General features: G+C 35.6%; 1 protein-coding gene across 1 annotated transcript in view; it reads left to right on the top strand.

Annotated features, from left to right (window-relative positions):
• APPL1 (adaptor protein, phosphotyrosine interaction, PH domain and leucine zipper containing 1) overlaps positions 1-17,641 on the top strand; it is a 19,901-nt gene extending 2,260 nt beyond the window's left edge. The window contains exons 3-21 of the mRNA XM_010014172.1: positions 130-201; positions 1,037-1,124; positions 1,722-1,763; positions 2,210-2,268; positions 2,741-2,887; positions 4,398-4,480; positions 4,586-4,744; positions 5,986-6,174; positions 6,634-6,676; positions 8,576-8,632; positions 10,429-10,520; positions 11,071-11,253; positions 13,478-13,527; positions 13,898-14,072; positions 14,176-14,212; positions 15,682-15,828; positions 16,066-16,116; positions 16,452-16,541; positions 17,492-17,641. Of these exons, the coding sequence (XP_010012474.1) occupies positions 130-201; positions 1,037-1,124; positions 1,722-1,763; positions 2,210-2,268; positions 2,741-2,887; positions 4,398-4,480; positions 4,586-4,744; positions 5,986-6,174; positions 6,634-6,676; positions 8,576-8,632; positions 10,429-10,520; positions 11,071-11,253; positions 13,478-13,527; positions 13,898-14,072; positions 14,176-14,212; positions 15,682-15,828; positions 16,066-16,116; positions 16,452-16,541; positions 17,492-17,641 (1,914 nt within the window). The remainder of the gene's footprint in view (positions 1-129; positions 202-1,036; positions 1,125-1,721; positions 1,764-2,209; positions 2,269-2,740; positions 2,888-4,397; positions 4,481-4,585; positions 4,745-5,985; positions 6,175-6,633; positions 6,677-8,575; positions 8,633-10,428; positions 10,521-11,070; positions 11,254-13,477; positions 13,528-13,897; positions 14,073-14,175; positions 14,213-15,681; positions 15,829-16,065; positions 16,117-16,451; positions 16,542-17,491) is intronic.
• Positions 17,642-17,771: the final 130 nt, after the last annotated feature.

Genomic DNA, 17,771 nt, shown 5'->3' with positions numbered 1-17,771 from the left:
ATTAATTAGATTAATATATTTTTAAAATAGACTTTTTTTTTTTTTCAAAATGAGAATTGAGACATGGTTAGTACAGTTTTGTGAATGGCGAAAAACGCTGCTAACAAGTTGCCTTTTACTTTCTTCTAGCGTTTTCCACTAGGGGGAGACGATGAAGTGATGACTTCCACTCTACAGCAATTTGCAAAAGTGATAGATGAGGCAAGTACTTACATTTGTTTCACTTATTTACTAATGTTTTCATATATAGACTTTAACTTGCTTAATTATCGCAGCCTTTTTCAAGATAGAACATACAGAAATGGCCTTAATTTCTCAATAAGGTAACACTTCATTGTATATTGCAGCATCTACTTATACAACCTGAAGAAAAGAATCAATTCAGCAAAGTGAGGATACGTTGTTGAGAAAGAATGCAGGTTCACTTCCTGTATATACAGCCAAAACCATTACAGAATGGCAGTTAGAAACTGTTTTTCATGAGGGTATTTATATTGCCTGATTTTTAGATGCCTGACTGACAAAGGAAGTTTGTCAGTCAAACTGCTGTTGGCATCGGAGATGGAAACTGACTTTTATGAAAGGCAACTTGGCACCATTAAATCTGAATCAGGATTTCTTTTTTTAATGTGATTCCTCTCCTCACTTTTTAACACTACTTAAACAGCATTTTGGGAGGAAGAACACATTTGTTCTACATCTGTAATCTGTGAAAGATAAGCTGTTACGTAGCTGGAGGGAAATTTGAGAAATAAACTGACTAGTCGTCAGAATGTATGAGGCCATGTTCTGATGTGATCCAGTAACTTGGAATAAAGTTGGAAAAGTAGGCACAAATACTAAACTCTAAAATGGGTCTCCTATAAAAAGCTAGTGATGAGATCAGGAATCTAGGAAAGAATAGCTGCAAAAACATGAATGTGTAAAATTGTGCTTTAGTACATGTAATTTTTGAGTGAAATTGATGTCAACCTACCTTGATTTGACATGTCTCAGCACTGTTTTCCTAAAATTTCCTTCTTTCTCTTGTTTACAGCTCAGCTCTTGCCATGCAGTACTTTCAACTCAACTTGCAGATGCAATGATGTTTCCTATTACCCAGTTTAAAGAAAGGGATCTTAAAGGTAGAATGCACAAATGAATACTGTTTCTACCAACAGCAACAGTAACAAATCCATAGCATTTGATCTCCACAGCTCGTTTCACTAAATAGAATACACGACTTATTTTTCAGCTCTCAAAGTATGCATCTCCCAATTTTTTAAAAAATGAGTTATTTCTATTCATGAGAGTATTACAGTTGACGAACTTGGCACTATTCAGGTTTCAACAAAAAGATTACATTATGGAAGCACTTACCTTTTATTCCAGATGAAAATTATGCAGTTAATGTAAACATTGGGAAAGAATAATTTTCAGATAACTTGCATGTTCAGGAAATACTTATATATATTATAATATCATGATATGAATATAATGTCTGGGCTAAACTCAAAAGACAGTGTGGTGTCTTTTTTGGTAAGACTGAGAGGCACATGAATGATACACTGGCAGTAAGTAGGAGCAGACTTTCCTGGCCACATAGTGCCTGTGCTAGTAACTCGGTATATTACAAGGTGTGAACTACAACTGTTCAGTAGTGAAAAGTTGCACGAGAAACCTCAATATATAAATGTTATGTCAATAACAAATTATTTAAATTGTGATATATTGTTTTGTAGAGATATTAACTCTAAAAGAAGTCTTCCAAATTTCAAGCAATGGTAAGTGTAAAATACCTAATATTATAGACGTTACAAGATGACTTTATTGTAGATTGTTTACTTAGAAAACTAGTGAAGATATTTGCAAGGCTTAAAGTGACTAATTAAAGTGTATTAAATAATTTATGATTATGCTACCAAGACTACTAAAAATACTGAGGTGCTAGTTCACTTCCTAAAGTCAGGATTGGATTCATAAACAAATTTTACCTCCTTACGAATGGTTTGATAGTTTTCTCCCCTATTGTCAGAAGTTACTATTTTAGGTAGCTCTACTGTATGATCGCAGAGAACATACTCTGTAAGTATAGATAAAGTAAGGATTCTGCATCTCGCAATGTAAATTACTTCATTGCTTTAGAAGCAAAAAAGATTAGATGCAGGATTTCATAACGGAAAGTTGTCTCTACTTATAAATTACTATGATAAATTCTCTCTTTGCTTAGATCATGATGCTGCCATTACCAGATACGGTCGGTTGTCAAAAAGAAGGGAAAATGAAAAGGTTTGTAAAACAAAATAATATAAAGATTCTTAGAGAAGATCTAATTTTAATCTAATATGTATACTTTTATGATGGAAGACAATGTATGGCAGATTCTACCTGAAGTCTGAGTTTGTTTTAGCAGTCTAGACAGTTTGCTTCAGAACAGAGAAGCAAGTTTCTCTAATACATGCCTGTCTTGTAACACTGAAAATGCTCTGTGATTAAGATTGTGGTATTATATTAAATTTATTTTTGCAAAGAAATAACCACACTTGCCAGGGAGAAAAGAAAGCTGTGTTTGTTTTTCATGTATCTCATGTATAAATTAGAGAAGTGGAATTGTAGGGTAAAATATGCAGTGATGATAGAGTATAGGGCAACTGTGTTGTTTTTTTTATCATGCTGGCTAGAAAGTTGTCCAGAAGGCATATGATGAATTCAAGTCTCAAACATTCTTTTTTCTCCCCTCTGCCTGTCTGTTTCTCTTTAGATCAAGGCTGAAGTTATGGAAGATGTATATACTTCAAGGAAAAAACAGCATCAGACTATGATGCATTATTTCTGTGCATTAAATACTCTTCAGTACAAAAAGAAAATTGCTATGCTAGAACCCCTGCTGGGATACATGCAGGCTCAGGTAATTTCATATTCTGAAAGCTGTAGGTCTGAAAGAAGATGTAGAAATATTTCATGAAGGTTGATATACTGAAATCCACTGCAAGACCTCTTTCACAATCCAAGAAAGCATCCGTCCTCATCCCTGTAGCTGTCATACCTGCTGGTGTGAATGCTGTCAGTAGCCAGCACTAGTAATTTCCCAGTGAGTGTATAAATCTCATCATAGAATCATAGAATAGTTAGGGTTGGAAAGGACCTTAAGATCATCTAGTTCCAACCCCCCTGCCATGAGCAGGGACAGCACACACTAAACTATGTCGCCCAAGGCTCTGTCCAACCTGGCCTTGAACACGATATGCCCTCATTCCCATCAGAAAATCTTAAAGGAAAGTCTGGATGACAAATATAAAGATGTAATTCTACCCTGAAACCCAGATTGCTCAGTTTAATGCACTGCCAAAATTTTCATTGTTGGGTACTTTTTTCCACTTGGTCACTAATGGGAATAGCTGATTAAAACTTCTGTGCAGACAAGCCCACAGGGAAGTGTACCTTCTTAGAAAGTAAGATAAACTCGTTCCTGTGGCAGCTATTTTGAGATGAGATAATTACCACAGTCATGTCACTACTGTTTTCAGCCAAGGAAAGGAAGACATGGAATGCTAAAAATCAATCTGGCTTTGTTTTGTTGAATATAAATGAGTTCGTGATTGGTTTATTTGAGGATGGGTGCGATAGAAAATACAACTATGAAAAAGTTCTATGGAGAGTCTTAGGTTGTATTTTCAGAAGTGTATTATCAGTATTTGGGTTTTTTTTTTTTAAAAGAAAAAGTCAGACTTCCCAGCAGCTGGCACTGCTACAGTGTCCTGGGTAGAAAGTAACCTCTGCGTGCTGTATGAAAGCTTTCCAGGTTTTAACTCTTGATTTCTAGAAGAACCTTTGCAGCTTGTATTTAAGACCTTAGCTCTGAATGGTTTCTGTAACAGTAGATAGTACAACCTGTTCAGGTGCATGTTTCTTCTGAATCTGAGAATGGGAAGAGGGGGACTGTGCTTGTGGCTTCCTGTTCTGAGATTTCACATGGCTAATATCCATTCAGATGTGGCAGTTTTTCTGGACTGATACGGATTATACTGCTTTTAAGGTACATATTGTCAGCTCCCCTTGGCAGGGTCCACAGTTAGAGGACAGCCCTGGACAAGTCCTCACAGGTTTTCCCTCTCCTATGCTCCCAATAACCCCACCCATAACACAGCAGTTGGGAGAATGGTGAGCTTGACAAAGTACAGAGACACCTTGGGATCACTGATAGGTCAAACTTTGTACCTTGTTCCTTTTCCAGGGCAGTCTCTGCATATTTCTGTATTTACTCCAGGTGACTCTGTACATCGTCTTGACACAATGAAATCCCACTGCAATGTCAGCATCAGGTTTCGCTTGCAGACAAAAGCATGGTTTCATCTGTTAATAGTTTATGTAGTTTTATTAATATAGCTTTATTAAATTATCTTTTTTTCTTTTTTAAGATAAGTTTTTTTAAAATGGGTTCAGAAAATCTTACTGAGCAGCTGGAAGAATTTTTGACCAACATTGGCACAAGTGTACAGAAGTAAGTTGCTTTGCTGAATTTTGAACCATTACCAAGGCAATTCTTTTTTCTGTTTCTACTTTTATTAATAAATGATCTTTGTTAATAACATAATACTTGCTTTAGTGTTCGCAGGGAAATGGATTGTGAAGTAGAAAACATGCAACAAACTATAGAGGATTTGGAAGTAGCTAGTGATCCACTGTATTTGCCTGATCCGGACACTACGAAATTTCCTGTTCATAGAAACCTAACACGGAAAGCTGGCTATCTCAATGCAAGAAAGTAAGGCTAAATTGTTACTTAAAAATTGCACATATTTAATTTTGGGAAAGAAAAGCTAAAAGAGTGTGCAGTGTTTGCTTGAAGTTAGCTATGCTGATGTTATATACTTAGTTGAGTAAGTCACATAGCAGCTATTCTGTTTCTTTCAACTCCTTCACTTTCTTGGTATTAAGTTCATTGTTACATTAACATAGTGTCATTCTGGTGCAAAGCAGTTATCCTAATTTTAGTCTAATTTTTGCCTGAATTTTCACATCAAAAAGTTTGAGTGTAATTTCACTGGATTGTAATTGGAAAACAACAGGATTGGTGTATAAGTATCTGTTAAAGCTTTGGGATTCAAGTTACTAATAAAATATGGCAAGCTTGAGATACACAAGGCAAAATAGTCTCTGCAAACTGGAATACACATCGAATGGTCTCTTTTGCCCACTGGAGGGAGCTGCTACTCTGTTTATTAAAATCTAGCAGCTGATTTTTATAGTTACTAAAAATAAGTTGTAACACTCAGATTATTTTTCTGTAGTTTATATAATAAGCTCCAAGGAATTTTTTTTAAAAATGTGTATGCTTTTACAACAACTGTTAGAGTAACATACTTACTGAATGGGGCATGGATTCTGTAGTAAAACACAGTTGCAGCAATTAATATTGAAGAGGGTATCTGAACAGAATGGGAGGCTAAACTGCAAGTGTTTCTGGGTTTTGGTTTTAGATTGTGCCTCTTTTCTTATTCTGGGGAAAAAAAAAAGCCCAAAACCTAATACACTCAAAGCAAGATACTGGAAATCTTGTTGACGGGTACAAAATACTCAGACAATGGAGGTATCTTATGTGGCTAAGCTAATTTTTAACATAAAGTTATTGAAAATGTTGTTTTAACAATGTAAATGCAGAGTTCAAAGGTCTAATCAATTATATTGATAGTGCATATAATTTGAATATGTATATTGTATAAAGCAGTACCATAAAAGCTGATCATCAGAACTGAAATACTTACTGTTTTATTCTAAATGGTTTCACATAATTTAATAAAGCTATTATTATTATTTTTGTATTTTTTCCCCACAATAGATTTAGCATGAAGAACCACAAACGGAGAGAGACTAATTTAACTGTAAAGCTAACCTAAAACATTCAACTGGGAAAAAAATTTTCTGACGTGTTGAGTTGGTTTGTTCCACACGATTTTCAGCTCAGCTGAACTCCAGATCTACTAAGAACCTCTTTTTATCTTCTAGTAAGACAGGGCTGGTATCTTCCAGTTGGGAGAGACAGTTTTACTTCACCCAAGGTGGAAATCTGATGAGCCAGGCAAGAGGTGATGTAGCTGGGGGACTTGTCATGGATATAGACAATTGTTCTGTGATGGCTGTGGACTGTGAGGACAGACGGTACTGTTTTCAGATAACATCGTTTGATGGCAAAAAGTAAGTATTGTTGTATTACTGTTACCTGTAAGTAATACTGGACTCACTAATTCAGAAAAGAAAGATGGCCTACCGTTGACCAGATTATAGCTTGATAGATTTTTGGGGGTATTTAGAAGCAAAATCTGGGATGTCTTTTTAACCTCATAGTGTCTGCACTTTTTTTTTAATAAGCTTTATAATGTAGGGCAGTGGTATTTCAGAATAAAATGACTACAACGAGTTTACAGTCATGTATTATTGCATTTTGTGAGTGCCTAAGTATTACATGGGCACAATTAGAATTTCGATACTTTTCTGTTTTCAATTGAAATGAAAATGTATGTTTCTCCTACCCCCCAGTTAAATGTTGACTGCACTTCAGCCTTTCTTAATTTGTTGTGCACTGTAGAAACATGAAGTTTCCTGTCTGAATGTATTTGAAGAGATGGAATTGTCTTTTCCATTCTCCTCTTTCAGGTCTTCAATCTTACAGGCAGAGAGTAAAAAAGATTACGAAGAGGTAAGCTTATAGGGGTTCACGTGGAGTCCAGTGATTTTCTGTTGCTCAGAAGGAATACATTTGTAATAATAGTTGGAATGCTCATTTTATGTTCTCTGGGTGGTAAGTAGTGAACTTTTTAACTGACAAAATATTACTGTTTAAATCCTAGAGAAAAAAACTGCAGCTATGATTGCCCCAAGTTCTATTCAGTATTATGAAAGAAAGGGAAAAAGAGAAAAAAATCACCCCACAAAACATAACCCACAGCTAAAATAGCTAGCAGTAGGGGAATCGTGACAAAATGCTGCTTTTCTTCTTCCTGTACATGCTTTCCTAACCTTCCTTCTTCCTACCTGCTTGTCAGGAGTGGAAAATAAAGGAAGTCGTAGGTTAGGACATAGACAAGGATAGAGGCATTTGACAGATGAGGAAAAATGTTTTTTCTGCCCCTGATGCACGATGGGAAATGTGTTTATACTTCATGAGCAAGTTGAATCAAAAAATGTGAAATAATTTGCTTTTGGACTGCTTTCAAAGCTGCTTGTGATCGCTGTTTCCAAATAGCTGCTAAGTCTGGTGATACAGATTTCCTTGCCTGTGAAATGGATGAATACCAGCTGGGAAATGTCAGTGTTCAAATAATAGGTCAGCAAACTTGTATGTTGTAGTAAATATTGTTGGGAAAAGGCAATGGAAAAAAACCCACCCAACCAGCAGAGAGATCTTTTATTTTTTTTTTTATTTTTTTTTTTTTTTTTAGCTTTCTCTAGAAGTGAAAATAAAACTTCTGTAGACTTTTTTGCAAATAATAACTTAATGTTAGTCTTGTACTGGTCTGACCAAGAAGGGCCTAGTTACTAGAATTGATGTGATTTGGGCAGCTTTTTACAGCTTTCTTGGACCTTGCACAGATTGGCCAAACTGATAGATTCATTACATTGATAGTCTATTCACAGAATCAGATTTGTCCCAAAACAAAGCAATAGATGTAGTAAGTGATATAAAGTATTTTTTAATTAAAAAGTTATGTCTGTTTCCATTATTATTCAATATAAACTCTTCAATAAGAGGCAGGATGGGAAAGAAAATGTTTTAAAAGCACTGTTGATTTAAAATATGTTTGGGCAAGCAGATGGATAAGGAAATACGGTACTTTCAGCCTGCGTTCAACTTCTTCAACAATCTTCAATGGTACACAAATACAAAATGACCTTTTATGCTATTTCTAAGGTTTTTAGCTGGCCTGTGTCAGGTTGCTTCATTTGCTCAGATGCCTCACCAGAGGAAGGGAGTTCATAGCCAGCTTTAGCAGCTCAAATTTGTGATTTTTCTGGGCTGTAAGTGCTGTGCTGTCTTCTAGGTAGCTCAGGTAACAACCCTAACAACAAGTTGGGGTTCAGTGGAGCAGCCCCACTAGTACACATACAGTCCGGTTTGTTTTCTTCTTCAGGGAGAAGCTGAAAAGCAAGGAGCAGGAGCAGATGGTTTTCCACAGCGCAGGGAGAAATTAGACTCTAGCTTACAGATGCAAGAAATGGGCAAATTCCTCAAAAGGCAGGTTGAATCTGTATAATGTCCTGAGGAAACAATGTCATCTGCAGTCACAGAATAATGGAGTAGAGAGAATCCTGATTTATGTATTTTTTTAATTCCTCAGTCATGATTTAAGTTTGCTTTAGTTTTGATCTTTAGTATGACTAAATTTTTTCAAGTAAAATCTGATGCCGTAAGGTGCAATATGGAGATAGCAGTGAATTTAGTGACAGGCTGGGTGTGTGGAATACTGGTTTGGCTCCCTGAAGTTACAGAGAAAGTAGAAGAAGTGCTGGAATGAGCCAGCTTGGGTATTTAATCAAGTTTGTTAAAAAACAATGTAAAATTAATTTTTTTTTCTCCCCCCTCCCTTCTCTTTTTCAGTGGATATGCACCATAAACAACATATCTAAACAGATATATCTAAGTGAAAACCCCGAGGTAACTTGACTAAAATTTATAGTATCAGCAAGATGTTAAGATGTAGATACACACAAAAATAAGAGATCAGCTGGATCCAATTGATAGCATAAAATTAAGCTTGAGTACTTCTGACATGTCTAATTGTGAGCTTTTCATATTATGAAATCATATAATCCTTTGTATCTTTCATCTAAATGCTTAGATAGAAAGTGATAATAATGCATGACTTTTATATTTGGTATAGCTTTTTGACATATTCAGGATGTGTTTGTATCTTCTATGTGACACTTTGTTCCAAATCATTATGACACATACTCAGATGGATACATCTAATTCCTGCTAGAGGAAACTGGCAATTTTATAAATAATGAATCTTAGGAGCATAGCAATTTTGTAGGAAAAGCATATTTTCACTTCATGAATGAGTTATTTGCCTTCTTAAGAGTTGGAAATTGATTATTTGTTTCATGTAGAGAATTTGGGTAAGTAAATTAATGTCATTTATATGGTTTACATTTATATTTATTTATCAAATTCATATTGATACAGACTTACATAGCAATTCTTACTTGCTAAATTAGGGGATTTAGCCCAAAAAAAGCTATTGTTTTGCAACAGAGCATTTATCTACATGTAAAGTGTGTTGAAAGTGATATTGTACTCTTTAATGTCTCTGCTGAAGTCTGAAACATGTTACTGGAAAGGAAACTTTCAAATGATCGTATACCAGCACGTGAAGTGTAGATAGAGCAGTCAACAGGCAGCTTGTAGAATAATACAGAAATCCATCACTCACCTACATAATGCAAGGCTCTTGCCAAATGATCTGGAAGGTCAGGGTGAAATAGAAGTGTGTCATGCCAGGTTTTGGTTTAGGAACTAAATATAACTTTGTAGATAATACAAGTACCTGTCTGACTGTCTTAAGTTAATATACAGATGAGAAACAAAACAGTTTTAATGCAGAGCACAGTTACCTGAAGCACGTGTTCTGGTGAATACGCAGCTGAGCTGCTGTTTAGGCCTGGCATAAATGGGTGCAGCTCTCTTGCATCAGTGAAAGTGTGGGCAGTTACACCTTGATCTTCGTGCCTTCTTCTTGCTTCCCAATGGCTTTACAGTAATTCTCATTTTCATTTTAATTTTGAGTTGTATACTCGTACTAAATGTGGCTTCTTCATTGTTTTGTCTCCTGCACCTTCCCTCTCCAAAAATTCTCTTTCCTCAAGGGCTTTCACTATTGGCTTTACACCATGAAGCAAAGGAATCAACATTAAATTCTTCAGAATTAGGGATTCCAATTGAAGATTAAAATGGAATTCTTCAACTGTAAATGGTCCATTGTTTGTTGAAATAATATTGTTACATAGTCCTTACTTGATACTTGTTCATGTCTCAGTTTTTCAGAAACATATAAGCGTTCCCAGATTTCAAGGACAGACTTTTGAATCTTCATGGTTTTAGGCAGTAGCTGAGGACTGCATTTCTCAAATGAGATTTTTCTTTTTCTCCCTGGCTACATTGGGATATTGTATCAGACTTTTCATTGGGAGTTTTCTCTATTGCTTCTTTTCTTAACAGCTGCCATACAACAAAGCAAGTGCATTCATTAAAATTCAGAAAGTGAGCAGCAAAAAAAGTTTTGCAAGTTAGAAGAAAATACTACAAGTATGTTAGTGAAAATTTAGGAAAGTAAGATTCTCACAAAGGGTTGTTTATAACTTCTGTCAACTGCGTATAAATTAAATTAAAATCTTAAAGCCTATTTTGAGGAAAATGTTTTCAGTTATTTTTTTCCCATCCCTCTATTGCAGGAAATTGCTGCACGTGTAAATCAGTCAGCTCTGGAGGCTGTTACTCCATCCCCTTCTTTCCAACAGAGGCATGAGAGCATGCGGCCGACTGTGTAAGTTAATGAAGTACAGGCCATTTGAAGAGCACATTTGTAAAGAGAATCCTGGATGAAGTTCCAGGAAAACCAAACAAACAGCAAAACTTTCTATGTTCAGAACTAAATCTTTAATAAGTTGGAGGAAAATTTCTTGAACTCACCTTTCCAGCATCATGTAGCATCCACTGTTACAAGTCATCCAGATTTCCAGCTGAGTAGACAGTTCTGTTGATTGCATTGTATGTCAGGTTTGTTGTATGAACTCATAGTGAGACTTTACGTAATGTATCCAACTCCTGGAAACAGATCTCAGATTGTTTTAACATAAATATATAATCACATATGAAATATAATACAATCTGGTGCAGATATAAATGCAAGTAGTAATTTTAACTTAAATTTGACTAGGAACATAGACTCCGCTTTTGTTTGCTATAGCCTGACCGTCAGGTTTTTAGGTTTTATGTTGTTTTACATTCAAGTTTTGGAGTCTCCCATATGGTTTAATTTGTTATCACCCACCCTGAACCTAAGATAGCTTCATTTTTGTCTTTTTTTGTTTTAGACAATCTCGTCCTCCTGCACCTCGTACGAGCAGCACAGGGTCACTGGGATCTGAATCAGCAGGTTTATCAGCACTTTCCTTGGATTCACTTGTTGCACCTGACACTCCTATACAATTTGACATAATCTCTCCAGTTAGTGAAGATTTTCCTGGTCAAACAAAATCTTCAGGGCAATCAGGCAGGTAGGAAACATAAAGAAAAAAAAATCCTGAAGTTAATGTTACTAATTTAAAAACAAGTCAACAAGAAACCCATGTTGATGCTGCAGCTCCAGAACACTCATGTCACAAGAATTTGCAGTGGTTACTGAAGTGAAACAATTTCCTGAATTGTTGAATAGAGTTTAAAAAAAAAATTGCTTAATTACATGCACTAGATTCAGGGTGCAGTTTTCTATTTAATAGGAGCTTCTCTTGCTTTAACAGCTAATGCTTTTATTTATTGATTTATTTTAATCTTTTGGTTTCACAAAGTATTTTCCTTTCCTATTGCTTGCTCACGCAGCAGCTTGGGTTATTTCCTCTTGGAAACTCAAGAGAAATTTGGTAGCCCTGTGTCCAGGTGATGATGGCATACGATGACACTCTTCTTAACCTGAAAGGTGAGTGAAAATGATCTAGGCTTCTAGAGTAATCTCATACACAGACAAGTTAAAATTGTCAAAGAGCTCTTCCCAAACTATAAAAACATTTTCTTCTACTTTTGTAAACTTCCCACTCAAAAATAGTAAGAAAGACCTCTGGATCTGCACTGCATTTCTGGAACTACGTGTACAGAATTCGGACATTAAGAAAACATATTTGCAGATCCAGCTGCTCTTAACAACAACAGAAAAAGCCAAAAAGATGAAAACTAATTTACGTGACTCTAGTCACAGTAATGACTTTTATTCCCCTGCCCTCTAGAAAAATATTTGAATTTTCAGTTGCACCTCACAGATACGTAAGAGTTAAAATTATATATTCAAGTTTATCAACGTCTTTGTTTTTGTTGTTATTTGGTAGGGCAGGATAATAGTTGGCTAGCTAGATTCTTAAGAATGGATTGATTTAAAATAGACCTATATTCCAGGAGGAGGAGAGGTTAATACTTCAGCTAATTTCATGTCATCAGTTACAATTCCATTCTAGAAAATCATTTTTTTCATAGCAGAAATGATAGAGTTGTGCTCAGTATTTTCAATTAACCACCACTGTCTATGATAAGGAACTGCAGTGCTTGTGCAGATAGGCAACATGCTACTTTAGAAGTATTAATGATTAAAATAAACCCCTTTCCTTAGTTTCTGATACTGATGACATATTTAAATTTTATTTTTGCCTTTGGAAAAATCCTGTGAGATAGTGCATTTACTGTGCCAGTCTAACCTAAAATGACAAAAGTCTGAGCAATAAAAGATGCCAATAGAAAGAATTTCCCATTATTGTATTGCCACAGGTCAGCATTTAATGGGATGATTCTTGAGTCCATGTTACATAAACATTGTAGCAATGCCCTCTTGACTTCAGAGTTCAATCTAGAACAATTTTACTGTGTTAAACTGGACATTCCTTAGTTAGAGTTCATTGCTAAAATAAAACTGACAGGTTTTTTCTCTTCTGAAATTTGCTTTAGAACACTAACTGTTGAGAGGCGACACCTTCATTGCTCCCCTATAAAACCTAATTTGAAGTTTACTGAACCATTGACAATAGTTTTTCAGATACCAGTTAGCCAAAGAGAAAGGGTTTTGTCCTTTATAGAAGGTTTAAGTAGTATTTCTTCATTTCCCATACTCTTTTCAGCATTGCTTTACTGCTTTTGAAAAATGTAGACTTGGAAGCCTAGAGTATTTTCACTTTTTGTTGTAACTGATAGCAATTCTGTCTTTGAGAGCCAGAAATAGCCACATTTCTCTTGAGCTCTAGGAGTAAAACCCCAGTGGTGTTTTCAGAAAGCTGCATTTGAAACAAAACCAGTGACTTCTCTTCAGTAAGTAATCCAACAACTTGAGACAGTGATGAGAAGTGTGGTGCTCCTATGAGGAGTACTGAAAGGACTAGCTTTTGGTCGTACTTCCTGGAGCTGTTCTGTGAAATTTCATCACCCTAAAACTGTACCTTTTCAAAGATTAACAAAGTTTTGAGTTGGTCTTAATTCAGGTATAGAAAAAAATGCCATATGAGCAAAACTCTCTATAGCAGCAATAGCACAATAATACCAAGGTTTGTGCCCTTGAATATAGCAAGTTATGTGTAACTCCTGATAAAATGCTTGTTCTTAAGATTTATTGTACGTTATTCCTCTGGATTACAAGTCTGGGACGTCACTACAAGTTCTTATTTGATGCAGCATGAGATTACTACATTACTCGTGAGTGGTTCTTGTAATCTGACTCCTGGTTTAATGTTTTCATTTTTTTAATAGACGCACAAATCCTTTTGGTGAATTGGGAGGCTCAAAATCTGAAACAGAAGGTAAAATTTTTATTTCAATGCAAAATAAAAATAGAATTTTAAAATTACTTTTCTGTTTTCATCTGTAACTTCTCTCTTCTGCTTTAATGCCGGTTTTCGAATGCTTGGTTACATCAGCAGTGTGTTGGACAAGTTGTGTTAAGTCAGGTTACTGTCTGAAAGTCTTTTAAAAATAATTCATTGCACCTTTTGTATTCATTAAACCAAATGAGAAGACGTGTGATGTGCTATTTGGTAATGGTACCTCTAATTCATGAGCAATCTCTTTCCAAGTTATGAGAAATTTGGAGTTTAATGAAGTCCATCTTTGGGTTTGAATGGAAAACCCAAAACGGAGTTAACTTTTTTCCAATGCTCTTCTTTGTTTTAGATTCAATTCTTCATCAGTTATTTATTGTAAGATTTCTTGGCTCTATGGAGGTGAAATCTGATGAAAGTCCAGATGTTGTTTATGAAACAATGCGTCAAATACTGGCAGCTCGTGCCATCCATAATGTTTTCCGGATGACAGAATCGCATTTGTTAGTCACATGTGACTGTTTAAAGTAAGTTTCCTGCCAGACTTTTACTGATGTTTATTTACAGAATGATCTTCTTTCACTTTGGTAAAACTTAATTTCTGGTTTGTTTTTCAAAACAAATTTTTAGGTTAATTGATCCACAGACACAAGTTACAAGACTAAGAGTAAGTAACTTTACGTTTTAAGATAAATACCCAACAATGCAATTTCTTCTACTTTGAAAATAACATTATTGGATGTTAGCAAAAATCACTGACAGCATGAGATCTCCAGACAAATTTCCACTGAAATTAGGAGACTAAGGCATACATTTAAAAATAGACAGATAACCACTAGCAAATCAGGTTTATAACAGGGGTGATTTCAGTAGATCAAATAGGCTTTTGAAATCTTGTATTTTAACAAGGCTTGATTACAAACATTTATATTATTAGTAAAGAGGTAATGTTGAAGTTGGAGTCAGATTAGTTCTGAAGCCCAAAAGGGTTTGCTTGATGTTGGGTCTTTCTTGCTTTTGTTAGGTTTTTGGGTTTTAATGCATAAATGCATTGAGAATGTCGCACAGTTGTTAGTTTTCTTTTTTTTATTGCCTAGTTCTTTATAGAAAATGCAGTTGAAAGAAAGAAGTGGATTACTTCTCAGGTTAACAAATAAAGCCAGCTTAATTCTTTAGTAATGGCAGTCTTTATTTTTCATATTTCAAAAATGTTCTACCCTCTTGCTCTTTCTCTTTATGCGCAGTTTATGATGTGTGTTTTAATTTCTTTGAGTCGTCTTTTAGAAACATTACTTATTTATTTATTGGCACTCTGAATTGCTTCTATTTCCATAAAAGAAAATCCAGATGGTGTGAAAATGTCTTGCTACTTGATATGTCAAGTAGCCCTTTTTTCTCTCTTTACCTTTGTGGCATTACATTCAAAACTGCCCCAAAGCTAGGAGCTTGTGGAGTTGAGATAGAACAGCTGAGTGCATGTCCAGATTTCTCAGTGTGTACATTTAAGATCAGGAAGACCTCATCCTGTCAGTTTATCACAGCTCTAGTTGGGGCTTTCAGAATTAAAAAAATTACTCTTTACTAAGTCTTAAGATGATATATTTGAAATTTCTAAGTCCACCCTCTTTCAGGAGTAAGAATGTAAAATAGTTTATTGTAACGCAATAACGAAGATATGTGGTTTCTTCATTTTGGGTTTTGTTTTTTTCTTTTTATTTTTTCTTATATCATTCAGGAGAGTTGAACTAATTGTAGTAAAGGTTTTGGAGAAGTAGTGCCTTTACCTGCACCAAATACTGATATCTTCGTCACAAGTGTAATTTGTATGAATGATGTCTCTTTAAAGAAAATAAAATAAGATTGTATTCCCATTTAGAAAGCTGAGTCTCATTGCAAATGTGGTCCCTCCCCTTTTCTTACATGCACTGTGTTTTTAGTTTGCCTCTTTTGAATTATTTAATCCTTGCATTCTAATCTGCTTGTGTTCTGTAATTACATGTTTGGTCTGGTTGTAACTTCTTCTGGTCTGGTTGTGCCTTTATGCTAGTGAAGTAATGAACATGCAGTATACCGAAAGCTCATACAGAAAATATTTGGAACCAGTTTTAATATGTCTGTATTTGATCCTTTTGGCAGTTTCCTTTGCCCAATGTAGTCTTGTACGCTACACATCAGGAGAATAAGCGCCTTTTTGGATTTGTGCTCAGAACCTCAGGAGGGAGAGTTGAGAGCCGCCAAACTTCCATCTGCTATATATTTGAATCAAATAACGAAGGGGAAAAGGTATTGGTAATGTTTATACTTGCATCAGTGGATTCCAAGATACTGGATCCATTCAAGCTGTCTGAGAGATTTCTCTGGGGGGAGTATCTTGTTTATGTACTGAAAAACAGTTAAACCTGATAGTCTTACCTGTAAGTACTTTAATCTGCTGGTATAGCTACTTTGGGAATCTGGCACAATTTTAAAGGCATTTTTATTAGAATCTTTTTGGTTATTTCTGATCTGTTTTGTCTTTAGATCTGTGACTCTGTTGGACTGGCAAAACAGATTGCTTTTCATGCAGAACTGGTAAGAATCTTTTTGGGGCAAGGGATACCTGTAAATGGAAGGGAGAGCATATGTGTAATATATGTAATAGAGTATATTCTTCAAGATCCTTATAGCTGCAGTAATACTCTTACGGTGTACTTTAAGGGATTTGTTTTCTAGAATATAAACCCAAGATAGAAAGACTGACCAACATCTACTGTGGAACAATAGGATTCAGCTTGTTACCTTTAACAAGCGTACCAGTCCCTTAAAAGAATGAGCAAAACAGTGGTGCAATGGTTTTGAGCAAACTGGTAGAGTATCAAACATCCCAGGCTGTTGTTTGTTACTCCATTTACATTTTTGCCCTTTAGGATCGAAAAGCATCAGAAAAGCAGAAAGAAATTGATAGAGTCAAAGAGAAACAACAAAAAGAACTGAATAAACAAAAACAAATTGAAAAGGTACATATGATACTTATTTTTTAATCCTACTTACTTTCTTTTGCAGTTTTCTATTCCAAGCTCCAGTATCATATTATTTAGTACAAGTACATTATGGAATTATTAGAAGTATTTCCTGTGCAGAGTTTGTATAATTTTGTATAGTAGTTTTTAAAAAGAGCTCTTCTGAGGAGATAAACCACAAATTGTCTTTATAGGAATACTTAAGAGCAGTGCTTGAAGGAGCATCTGTCACAGGCCCAAAATAATTTCTTTTGCTGATGAGGGATCAGATACAGTGAGGAAGGGGCTGCAAAACCCACAGTATCATTTAGTTTGGAAGACACCTTTAAGATCGTTGAGTCCAGCTGTTAACCCAGCATTGCCAAGTCCACCACTAAACCATGTCCCCATGTGCCACATGTATACATATTTTAATTACCTCCAGTGATGCTGACTCCACCACTTCCCTGGAAGAAATTTCCCCTAATATCCAATCTTAAACCTCCCCAACTTGAGGCCATTTCTTCTTGTCCTATTGCTTGTTACTTGTTTACTCCTTCAGACAGTTGTTGAGAGTGACAAAATCTCTCCTGAGCCTCCTTTTCTCCAGGATAAACAACTGCACTTCCTTCAGCTGCTCTTCATAAGACTTGTACCAGCTTCATTGCTTTTCTCCAGATATGCTCCAGCACCTCAGGGTAGATGAAGATACTTGTTCTAACCTGCTGTGGTTTGTGGGTTATAGGTATAGCTGTGGTAATGTGTTAGCTGTTCTAATAATGCCAACTGTTGAAATGTTAATGTTTTGGGTTTCTATCCAGACTTTTAATTGCCTCTGTACAGAAGCTGTCCATTGATCCTATTAAAAGATAGTTTAGAAATCATTAGAATTGTATCCTGTTTCAGTTGTAGATGTCTTTGAAGTTAATGTTTTTTTGCTGATTTCCCTATTCCCCTTCTCAAATTAGGACTTAGAGGAGCAAAGCCGGTTGATAGCTGCTTCCAGCAGATCCAACCAGAACAGTGGAGAAGGACAATTTGTAGTCCTTAGCAGTAGCCAGTCGGAAGACAGTGATTTAGGAGAAGACGGAAAGAAGAAGAGAGAATCTGAAGCCTAAGGTTGCCTACTTTATTAAAATTGGAATCGTGGATCATTTTGGTGAAATGGCACGAGTTCTACAAGAAGTCAAATGCAGGTGGAGGGTCTGTTGTGTCTCATAAAAGACTTCACAATATATAGACCCTATT

This window comes from Nestor notabilis, unplaced genomic scaffold (genome assembly GCF_000696875.1).
Source record: "Nestor notabilis isolate BGI_N333 unplaced genomic scaffold, ASM69687v1 scaffold4565, whole genome shotgun sequence".
NCBI lineage: Eukaryota > Metazoa > Chordata > Aves > Psittaciformes > Psittacidae > Nestor > Nestor notabilis.
This window is presented reverse-complemented; position numbering and strand designations above follow the sequence as displayed.